This window comes from Cotesia glomerata, linkage group LG10, assembly GCF_020080835.1.
Source record: "Cotesia glomerata isolate CgM1 linkage group LG10, MPM_Cglom_v2.3, whole genome shotgun sequence".
Taxonomy (NCBI): Eukaryota; Metazoa; Arthropoda; class Insecta; order Hymenoptera; family Braconidae; genus Cotesia; species Cotesia glomerata.
In genome coordinates this window covers 6817693-6829106 of record NC_058167.1, presented here as the reverse complement: position 1 = coordinate 6829106, position 11414 = coordinate 6817693, and the positions used below count along the sequence as shown (strand labels likewise).

Here is an 11414-nt window from a genome sequence, read left to right as displayed (position 1 = left end):
TCGACATGATGGCAGCATTTTACATTTCTGTGGCTGCGTATAACTCTCCATTCGAATTATTTGTGCGCCACTGCATAACTAGCATAGCCAACATAAAATTTTTGATCGCCGCCATATTGTTGGCAAAGTGTCCCCGTCCCACCCCACTACATATGCAAAAACTCTTACTCTCAATCCCCTCTTATTCGAATAAGACACAATATACATACATAATTATAATCTAGATCACCATTAAATCTCGCACTTGCGCAAAAATTATAAAAAATTAGGAAAATTGTAAAATATTATTTTTACTCAGTCTAATTTTAATAAAATTAATTATTTTATTTGTCTAAATGTAAGTAACAACGTAACATTGGGTAATAAAATTCATTAACTATCTATACCATTGTGTATTTTGAAAACATAATAATTTAATGACGAAGTATATAAAGTTTTCAGATATTATTATATTTTTAAAGTTTACTTTCTAAGAATATCAATTTATAATGTCTGGTTTATTTCCTATATAACCTTACTTTATACTTGGTTTTTAATTCAGGATTATAATACAGACAAAAATACATTTTTTATGAAGTTATTAAACATTAAATTATAATTTTTCTAAAGTCTCGTATGTGTCCAACAATAAGTCAACCATGTTAATTAATCTGATGTATTTTTAATTATTATTAGGACATGTTTATCCATACGTAAAAAAGTCCTGATAAATCCACGCCGCGTAAATGTAAAGGCCCTTACATTCACGCAGCGTGGATTTATCAGGACTTTTTTACTTGTGAATAGACACTTTATTATTATTATTAATTAATTAAAAAACATTCTTAAGTTTTTGAATAAATGATCAGCTTTAATAAAATTTAACGATTTTTATTATGTTATCATTCAAATTCATAACAACTTATTGATAAGTTTTATCAAAAATTATAAAATAATTATTGTAATGTGACAATTAAACTAATTTTTTCGGCTTAGATTTCTTTTTTAAAGTTTTCGATTTACTTTTAACAGTTTCTTACTTTGGACTTCAAAGATTCAATTTATAATTTATATTTAGAAATGATTATTAAATTTTTTCACATTTATTAATGCTAATTTATGTTTTATAGAGTTTTATAAGTAGTAAGAGTAAAATTAAGTACATTTTTCGAATTAGACCGCCATTTTTCCGCAATAGTAACTTAGTATTATCGTCACGCCAGTTGTCATAAGTATTTGCTAGAGAAATGATGAAAAAGAGCTCCGAACGACAGACTCAAATCTGTGAAATACAGAATTATTCTATTTAATTTTTCAATGATTACAATAACAATAGGTGATCAATTTTTTTTATCTCACTTGAAGTATTAAACAAAAATTTTTAATCAGTTTTCATTATTGATGTCTAATGTCTAATTCTTAAAATACTAAAATCGTGAAAACATAATTTGCTTCATTAACATAAATTACTAAAATATATAATAATAAATAATTATTATAATTAAATAATTATTATAATTAAATAATTATTATAATTAAAGGCCATAATTATTATAATTATAATAATAATATATAATAATAATAATTCAAAATAATAAATTTTGAATCAGTTGAAACTGCGTAATGAGAAATAAGCCATATAAAAACTTTTACTACATAGTTTAACTTAGTTTCAAAAAAAATAATTACAAAAAATTAAGATATATATTAGTAAGGTACATCCAAAGCTCATTAATATAATTTAGAATATAATTCATCGGATGTTTATAATTTAGTAAATTATAATTTTCTATTTACGGATTTGAATAATTTGAACAAATTTTTACTTTTAATTATCGTACTTTTATACATGAATTTAACCGAGTTAAAGAAAAACCTCACCAAATTCCAAATATAAAATTGTATATTATGAATGCTAAAAATTAAGATTTATTTTAATTTTTTTAAAAAGTTAAATTAAAAAAATAATTATTAAATAATTTTGTCATCGTTTAAATCAATTAGTCTAATAATATAAAAATTATTTAATAAAATAACTTAGAATATTTTTCAACGATATTTTTCGAACAAATGTATTTATCTGATGTAGTTTGTTATTAAAAATAAAAAAAAAAACTGATAATATTTTTAAATTAATTGGAAAAATAATTTAAAAATTTTCTAACAGATAAACATTTTTTTTCCAAACTATCAGGAAATGTAAATTAAGTAAATTGAGAACTCTTTCGAATGTTCCAATCACAATATCAGTCGGTGACATTCATTTGAAAGTATAGGACATTTACACACACACATATCTATATACAGACATCCTCTCGGAAATAGTCAAAATAGTTTCCATGGCCTTTAAACGTCATCTACGTCATCTGACAAAAACTTCATTTTCATGATTTTAACCGAAAACAGTTATGTCCTAAATTTTTTAAAAAATTACTACTTTAGGAGGTAGATGAAAAAATTAAATTGATAAAAAGAAAATATCTATAAAGTTTTTTTAGTTGTGTTACAACTTTTCCATAAATCACTAACAAGAGCAAGAAAGACAACCTGCGCAATTGTTATGTTTAGAAATTTTACATGTGCCACATATCTAGTAATATTCATTCATCAGTTTTTTATCATACTAAATAAAAATTATTTCAGCCCAGATTTTATTTGTAAATTAAAATATTCATTTATCAGAAATTTGTCTGTATAACGGTGTAAATTTCATTCTATTTTAAGCTCAATAAAAAAAAAGTAGAAATGATCATGAAATGATTTAGTGTCAGTAAATCATTCGAAAGCTTTAAAACTATCATAAAACACACACAACACATTTGCGCTTAAGATGTGTAATAAAAATGTATTTAATCTTTTTTATGGTTAAATATTTTTGTTATTTTTAAAAAGCTAATGTACTGTCATATTATCATATTTGTCATGTAAGTACGATAAGTGAATTTCTTTTTTTTTATTTTTTAACACGAAATATTTTTTTCATTTGCTTATAATTAAAAAGCTTTAATTTGCGTTCTCTTTAAAAATATTTATTTTATGTAATATTATTCAGCGCCAACTTATTTTTGATATACTTATTTTAAACTTTAAATTCCATTGAGTAATATTATCAGCGAAGTAAATATTTTTAATTTGTAAAAGTTGGAATGTGTGAATTGGCTGAGTTTATGAACGCTGTGAGTAACTTTTTCTCTTTTTTTTGTTTTTATATTTTTTTTCCTGTGCAGACAACGTTAACTCAGATGGTAGTATTTCTCTGGTATCTCTTTCTCTTTTCGACTCGAGCGTTCTCGGTTTTCTCTATCCACCGATTCTTGAGCTCATTGAGTCAGTTCACGTTCAGTTCGTCAGTTACGCGAGGACTGTTGTGGACGTAACATTATACTATAGTTTATTGTAAATAAGAAAGGAATAAAACAATGGCGTCTGCAAAGAGAAAGCAAGATGAGAAACATCTGAAAATACTTCGTGAATTAGTATCACAACCTGGTAATAAAGAATGTTTTGATTGTCGACAACGAGGACCAACATACGTCAATATGACTATTGGTTCTTTTGTATGTACTTCATGTTCTGGTCTACTGTAAGTATTTCCTTGTATTATAACTCAAATAATATAATTATTTTCAGCAATCTTACTTCTATTCGTTCAATTATGTAGTCTAGGTATATATTTTATCAGAGGTGATATAAGAAAAAATATTTCGTCGTTTTACATTTTAAATTGTTTTTTTTGTTTTTTATTAATTAAATTTACTTGTAAAATATTGTTGAATAGTAAAGTATTAGTAAAAAAAATCTTTAAATCTTTTCAAAAGTCAATTGACAGCTTATTTCATTGTTCAAGTATTTTGCAACAGTCGTAAAGAAGGTCATATACGTCAGTTATATGCAAGATCAACAGAAATTTATTCATTCAATACAAAAACAATTTTTATTAATATCATTTTTATTTATTTTTTATAAATAAAAATAAACACTTATTTTTAATCGAGTATGTTAAATAAATGAATGTTGTATTTAATTAAAAAAAAATTTTTTTATGATTCATGTTTAAGATTAATCTTAGAAATCAAAGCGTCTTAGTCGACAGAAATAGGAAACCAAGTTCGTTAAATATCATGAATGTATATAAGTATACACCTGAGTCATTTGGTGTAGTGATAAAATGTAAACTTTCCAATATCGTCATGACTTAGACTTGTAAAGTAATTAATAATGAATAATTTATAAATATTTTATTTTCAAATTAATTTATTTAAATTATTTATGCATTTCGCCGTTGAATTTATACAATAATCGTATATAAATTTATTATCAAAAACCTTTTCAACCTTAGATAACGATATTGATGATGGATTTTTAATAAAAATAATGATTAAAATCAAATAAATAAATTTCCTAATTAATTTTTTTTATTTTTAAAATTTATAGGCGAGGCTTAACACCACCACACAGAGTTAAATCTATTTCTATGGCAACATTTACTGCTGAAGAGATTGAATTTATAAATCAACGTGGAAATGAATACTGTAAAAAAATCTGGTTGGGGTTAGTCAATTCAAATACTCCGATTACTATTGACACTAAAGATGAACAAAAAATGAAAGATCTGATGTCTGCTAAGTATGAACATAAAAGATATTATTTAGATCCATCGATGGCCAGTGACAATTGCAATAATCAAAAAGCACAATCAGCATTTTCTAATAGAACATTACGATCAATTCAAACTAATGTACCTCGAGTGCCACATGTTGGCGTGTTACCAACGTTAAGTACGCCTAATCAAAAGAAAAAGACTACTTCCGAGCCTACTCCGACATTTACTGCAGATTTCGTAGCTGATTTTAGTCAAGTACCTGATCCTTTTGTTAATTCTACACCAGCATCGCAATTTCCAGGGCCTATTCAACCACAAGCTTCTTTTGCTAACTTTGATAACAATCCTGCGTTTGAATCTCCTAAAAGTAAGCTGGAAAAAAATCAATTTACTTTTGCTTTTTATTTTTCGAAAGAATGATCTGTTATTGTCATTTTTTATTAAGATTTATCAAATGCATTCAATTCAACTGGAAAATTTTTATCCAACTTTAATGGCGTTAACTCACCACCGCCCGAAGACCGATACGCTGCTTTGAAGGACTTGGATTCAATGATGAAAAAAACTCAATTGAGAGAAGACACGCAGGTTCCTAATGTCGCACCGACATGGATTGCAAGTAACACAAACAGTAAGTACTACATTTATGTATAAATTAAAATTAACCGATCACAAAGGATTTAATAATTTTTTTAAATCTTGACCGCTCTTATGATACAGCAGCAAACTCATTTTGGACAAACATGGATCAAACAAATCATTTTATTTCTAACCCATTTACGGGAAATGATTTGTGGAAACCATCAATTCATGCGATTAATAATAACAACAATAATAATATCAACAATAATAACACGCAATCTTTGGATAATACTTACTACAATTCTGCGAATCCATTTAACTCAACGCTGTGCTCCACAACCAATGGTAAGTTTTATGATTTATTAATTATTATTATTATTTTAAATAATCGATTTTGAATTCAGTTTTAGAATTTGTTATCTTCAAATTTTTAAGCTTTTAAAATGTTAGAAAATTGAAATTTATTTTAAATATAAAAACAAATTTATATGCTCCTTAAAAACATAAAATTCTAATATAAAATTGAGATAAAATATATGTAGCATTAATTTATTCGTGGTGATTGATTGAATATATCATAAGCATGAAAATTTATGCAAACTCTATATTCAGGCGCGCGCATATTAAATTCTAGTACATACATATTTTAAATAAATTTTGATGGACAGGATTTAATACTCCAAATAGTACGGATGTACTTGCATCTAGTCAAATGATGACTTCGCTCTCCGAAAAAGCCTGGCATCCAACTGTACCACTTTATCAGGCAAATCCTTTTATGGTGAGTAATGTATATTGTCCGTATAATTTTGATAAAAAACAACAAGTTTGCATGTGTACTGATAATACTATATGTGTTATAATAATTTGAATACTCGATAAAATGTATTGTTTTTTTTTTCTCATAGGTCGGTACCGGAGTGGGAAATTCAACAAGAAGTTCGAACAATCCCTTTTTATGATTATTAAATTTTACGTTTTTGAACAAACTTGAGAATATAACGTTAAACAAACATGTAGTGTAGGTGGATTCCATTACATAATTTTTAACGGCATTTAGTGCCATTAATTTTTATTTCTTTTTTTCCATTATTTATTAAGCACTTTTTCTTCCATGACTGTCATTCTTTTATTCATATTATATTATAATATAATTGAAATATGATTTATTTATGTATAAAATAATACACGTTAAATAAAGATTAATATTTGTTACCAATTTAAAATTAATTTCTTTATATTGCAGTATCTCTATTTTTACATTATTTTTAAATTAAGTGATAAGAACAATTATAAAATAATAAAAGTTGTTCGGAAGATGATGAATCACACTTTAATATGATTTATTTACTTAAAAACTTTCTAATAAATACAAAATCACAAATGAACACTTAGTCTTTGTTTTTCTCTTTAATCAAAAATCGCTAGATCCATATAATTAAATATAGTATCAGCGTATATAATAATTGTTACACTTGCAGGCTATGTTATTTTTTTTTAATAATATATTAATAATGATAACATGATCAGTCGTATCACTGTATTACAATTACATTGATTGATATAAAAATGAGAGATTAGAGAAGCCTTCGTGTTAACTATTAATAGATATCACGTTGCTGTAATAGCTTAAATGTTATTTTTCGTATATAAATTTTATTAAAAATTTTTTTTACGAATTTTTTTTTTCTTCTTTTTTAATTTTTTTGCTAAAAAGTTGGAAGCTCCAACAAGATCATTGCATTATTAGATTATTACTTACTTATAATAATAAATTAATTAGCAATAGTTTTATAAAATAATAAAAACACTAATAGATAAATTTTTACCAATCATGTTAATTGTTATGTATAAACATACGAGAAAATGATATTACTAGGCATGGCGGGTAATCTGCATTGACAATCCATTGAAGAACGCTAATGCGACTTTTATCATTTATTATTTTGTTTTATCTAGCAACCGTTGTTATTAGAATTACCTTTAGGCAGGGGACGCACCAAGTATAATTTTTCACCCTGCTTATTGGTATAAATTGGCGCTCGTTGATAATGATCAACCAATTGATCAAGTGTATGAAATTTTCTTTGGCCAATACAATAAAGTGCCCCTTCAACGTGTACCCTAAAATGTTTATTTCGTCCAGGTGCTTTTAATGAAACTGAATAATCTCCCATCTATAAAAAAAAAATTATTAACAAAAATTAATAAATATATATTTTGCGTTATTAATGCCAAAAGGGCACATCTCAACATCTACGCCCTTTTGGCTTTGAAGAGCCAAAAAGGCGTATAAAAATAATTTTTTTCCTTCAATCAACCTAAAAATGTTTATAACATTCAGATCTGTAAGAAAAGTGAATAAAAAAAATTTTTTTTGTATACGCCCTTTTGGCTCTAAGATAAAAAAATTTTAAAGCCAAAAGGGCGTATTATTTTTTTTAATCATGATCAATTATTAGCCTTAAATAAAAAAAGTTATAACACCGGCAAAAATAATGACTTTTCAGCTCATTTTATTTAAAAAGAATATGGATTTGAATTAAAAAAAAAAAAACCAAAATAACAGTAACATTCTATTTGAAGAAAAATTCATTTGACTCAATTACAAAATTTTCATTTCTATTCATTTTATACGTCAGGCACAGTTCCAAAAAAATACCATCGATATTACAAAAATCTGTACTTTGATGATGGTAACAACTGATGAATTTGTTTTAAGATTAAATTATTTTAGATTTAATTTACAAGAAATATATATTTATTATTTTTTACTTTTAGAAGCAAAAGATATGGAGACGGCATCGGAATAGTGCCTAGCTAAATTAATATTTTATTTTCTTCTTTTTTAATCAAATACATATTCTCTTCAAATAAAATGAGTAGAAGAATCATTATTTTTATCAGTGTTATAACTTTTTTTTTTTTTTTTAAGGCTAATAATTAAGACTGAAAAAAATGATACGCCTTTTTAGCTTTAGAATTTTTTTGTCTTAGAGCCAAAAGAGCGTATACAAAAAAAATTTTTTTATTCACTTTTCTTACAGATCTAAATGTTATAAACATTTTTAGGTTAGTTGGAGTGAAAAAAATTTTTTTATACGCCCTTTTGGCTCTGCAGAGTCAAAAGGGCGTAGATGTTGAGGTGCGCCCTTTTGGCATTAGTAACGCGATTTATTATAATTATTATAAAATTAAAATTAAACAAGTCAACTTACATTAGTTTCACTATCTCTAATAAGAAAATCGCCGTCGTGGCCATGTTGATTAAGAAGAGTGTCACATTGAGATCTTGTTATGCTGCCGTAATACCAGGGTTTACCAATAAGATGCGGTCGATCTCCAGGATCAGGCCTTCGTTCAAGTGAGTCTCCAGTGCTAATTTCACTAGTCGTCATGCCACGATCGCGATATGGTTGAGTCAAATATTCACTGAGCTCTTGTAAATAATTTCGTGGTACAAGACCAATTTGACCTTGTCCGTTTCTCGCTTTATACCACTCAGGATCTGCTGGAGGACGATCAAGGATCTCTAGTCGGTCACCTTTTTCAAAAGAAAGCTCTTGGTCGTTGTTAGACGAAAAAGAGTAGAGAGCGACAACAATGTCAAGAACGTTTTCTGCCATAGCATACGTGTGCAGCGTATCGTCAGCGTCACCCTCTTCTTGAGTGTAGTTGGAGGGAAACCAGCCCGCCTGAGTGCCACTTTGGCCTCTCCACCAGCCATCGTTGCTTTTCTCAAGTATGAGGATTCGCGTGCCCTTGACCAGCGACAACTCATCTGCTTGTTGTGCTTGATAGTTGTACTTAACAACCGCAGTGCCTATTGCTTCACTAGGATCGGCTGGTAATCTTCGTGCCATTATTGGTGATTCGACAGCACGTGAAGGTGAATTACCGGACGGTAAGGTTTTCGAACCCGAACCCTTTTTAACCTTCTTTTTTATACTGTCAAACAGGGACGGTTTTTCCTTTTTAACATAATTACTCGGCACGTACCCAGCTTGCCCGCGTGCGCTCTGCACTCTCCACCAGTGTTTAGAATCATCTAACAACAGATAACGTTCATTTTTCCGTAAATCCAACTCCTGTGCTCCCTGAGCTCCATAATCGTATTTTGCGACAACGTAACATACGTCGTCTTGATTTGTCTTGCCTGAAAATAATAAATAAAATTAATTTTTTTAATTACTCAATACTGTTATTATTTTAATCATATTATTTAATATTTATTTAAACAACTATCATGCTTTAGTTTTAATAAATAAATAAATAAAAAAAGCAATATGAAATAAAAGCAAATAAAATGCAATTACAAAAATGAAACGTACCATGCTTCATGGCTGCCATGTGCAAATGTAAGTATGTTTAAGTCCGAGACCGTCAGAAACGACTTCTACTCATGTACTACTCGTGTGAATCGCAAATCTGTTTGTGACGTCGGCATGAGTAGTGTAGACAATCATTCTTCAACTTTTTTATTTATTATTATTATCGTTCTATTACAGATTTACAATATATTGTTTCAATACTTTATTTGTTTTTCTCCTTTTATTAAATATTATTCTATTTATTTTTTTTCTTTTAATATTATTGCAACATTAACATTTTCGTATGTTTTAATTACCGATGAATAAACTGGCTATTGATGCTTTGATTCAGGATCCATTTGTAAGATCAGTCCAAACAAGTGTTTAACCATAACTTATGAAAAAGAAAATCAAGTAACAAAATTTCATTATTATTTATTTGTTAAAAAATAGTTTAGTATTTATATTAATTCTAATTTATTTATAATAATAGAATTATTACTAAATTTGATTAATCGTTCATGAATAAAATTAATATTTCTAACTATGAAATTGCACCGATTATTATTTAAAATTGTTAAAAATATAAAACTCATATTATTTATTTAGTAGTAATTTTTATAAATTATTTTTGTTTTCTAATTTATACATTGAAAAGCATGTAATAACATAATAAAAAATAAAAATTTTTAAAAATACACAAAAATAATTTTGATAATTCATGCAACAAATTATAACATGCAGTACAAAATCAAAAATAATATGATTCACATGAATAAAATGATAAACTAATGAGTCATTTAAAATAAATAAGTATGTAATTACGTAGATATTTTTTTCTTCCTTTTTTTGTTATTACTTATTACTTATTACTGGTTACTATATTTCTACAATAGTCACTACATTACATATACAGTAAATGTCTAAACGATTACAAGCATTCGTTTAGAAAATTGTACGAATTTTACATATTTTCCATATAAATTTCTTCAATTGTATATTAATTACAAAAAAAGATAAATAAACTAAAAAAAAAAATTATAAATATTTCAATAATGAAACATTAATAATAATAATAATAATAATAATAATAATAATAATAATAATAAATGATTTGTTTGAGCATAAATAACTTATCAATGTGACAGCAAAATCATCTAAAATACTGATCAATGGAATAGCTAAACTTTATACTTATCAAATATTACAGTAAGTAATATCTACGATAAATATTTAACAGAATTGATAATAATATGTCTTACCAATTTTTAAGCTCGACATATTCCTGCATATAAACTTCGTTGAATGAATATTAGGTGGACAAGGCTTGTTTTCCCCCACCTCGTGAAACGACAGCAGCAGCCATCAAGCGACTCTCTAGAATACGGGGGGATAGGGAATCGACTTTCGTTATGGGAATTAACTGCAAGGGGAATAAGACAGACAACTGTAGTAGAATTAGGGAAAAACTTTTAGATGATTACATCAACAAAAAAAAAAAAACTTACAAACCAATAAATATTTTTTGCACAATTGTCATCCACGCAGTATAAATGTCAACATCAAAATTTATTTAAAAATTTCCTCGTGGTCGGCACTTTAAATTAAATAATAATTTACTTTCACCTTTAAAATAATATACGGTAATTATTTCTGCATTACTTCTTTAACTTTATTGTTCTATTAAATAATAAATGATATAATATATATTCACAGTTATTATTTATGTTTTATAAAAAATAACTTATGATACACCACGTAAGTTGTAAGTATAATAAATGTTAGTGTTTCCAATTCTATTTAGAAGTTAACGACCCCTCCCACGAAGCCGTAAGACCCACCCTTGTTAAAAACTAAGATCAGCAATCCCCAAACGAGAACCAGTATGGTCCTGCGCTACATTTAGGCACTTCTATACTTTATACTATACTCTACACCGC

The 11414-nt window shown here is 26.9% G+C and overlaps 2 protein-coding genes across 5 annotated transcripts; one reads left to right on the top strand and one right to left on the bottom strand.

Moving 5' to 3' along the window:
* The first annotated feature begins 3113 nt into the window (after positions 1–3113).
* LOC123272591 (arf-GAP domain and FG repeat-containing protein 1) lies at positions 3114–10898 on the top strand. Of its 3 annotated transcripts, none has more exons than XM_044739496.1 (6): positions 3114–3562; positions 4414–4949; positions 5028–5213; positions 5306–5509; positions 5833–5945; positions 6073–6378. In XM_044739496.1, exons 1-6 carry the CDS (start codon positions 3399–3401, stop codon positions 6124–6126), a joined length of 1257 nt encoding a protein of 418 aa, XP_044595431.1. In that variant the 5' UTR covers positions 3114–3398; the 3' UTR covers positions 6127–6378. The 3 variants fall into 3 exon arrangements, with proteins under 3 accessions (XP_044595431.1, XP_044595432.1, XP_044595429.1); XM_044739494.1 differs by having other exon boundaries at positions 3118–3562; positions 5303–5509; XM_044739497.1 differs by lacking the exons at positions 5833–5945; positions 6073–6378 and adding an exon at positions 10539–10898 and having other exon boundaries at positions 5303–5411.
* Positions 6491–10874, bottom strand: LOC123272592 (cytoplasmic protein NCK1). 2 transcript variants are annotated; one of them, XM_044739498.1, is made up of 4 exons: positions 10737–10874; positions 9496–9868; positions 8383–9320; positions 6491–7341 (listed from the first exon to the last, which is right to left on the bottom strand). In XM_044739498.1, the coding sequence occupies exons 2-4, from the start codon at positions 9512–9514 to the stop codon at positions 7120–7122; spliced, it is 1179 nt and encodes a 392-aa protein (XP_044595433.1). In that variant the 5' UTR covers positions 9515–9868; positions 10737–10874; the 3' UTR covers positions 6491–7119. The 2 variants fall into 2 exon arrangements, with proteins under 2 accessions (XP_044595433.1, XP_044595434.1); XM_044739499.1 differs by lacking the exon at positions 9496–9868 and having other exon boundaries at positions 10737–10866.
* Positions 10899–11414: the final 516 nt, after the last annotated feature.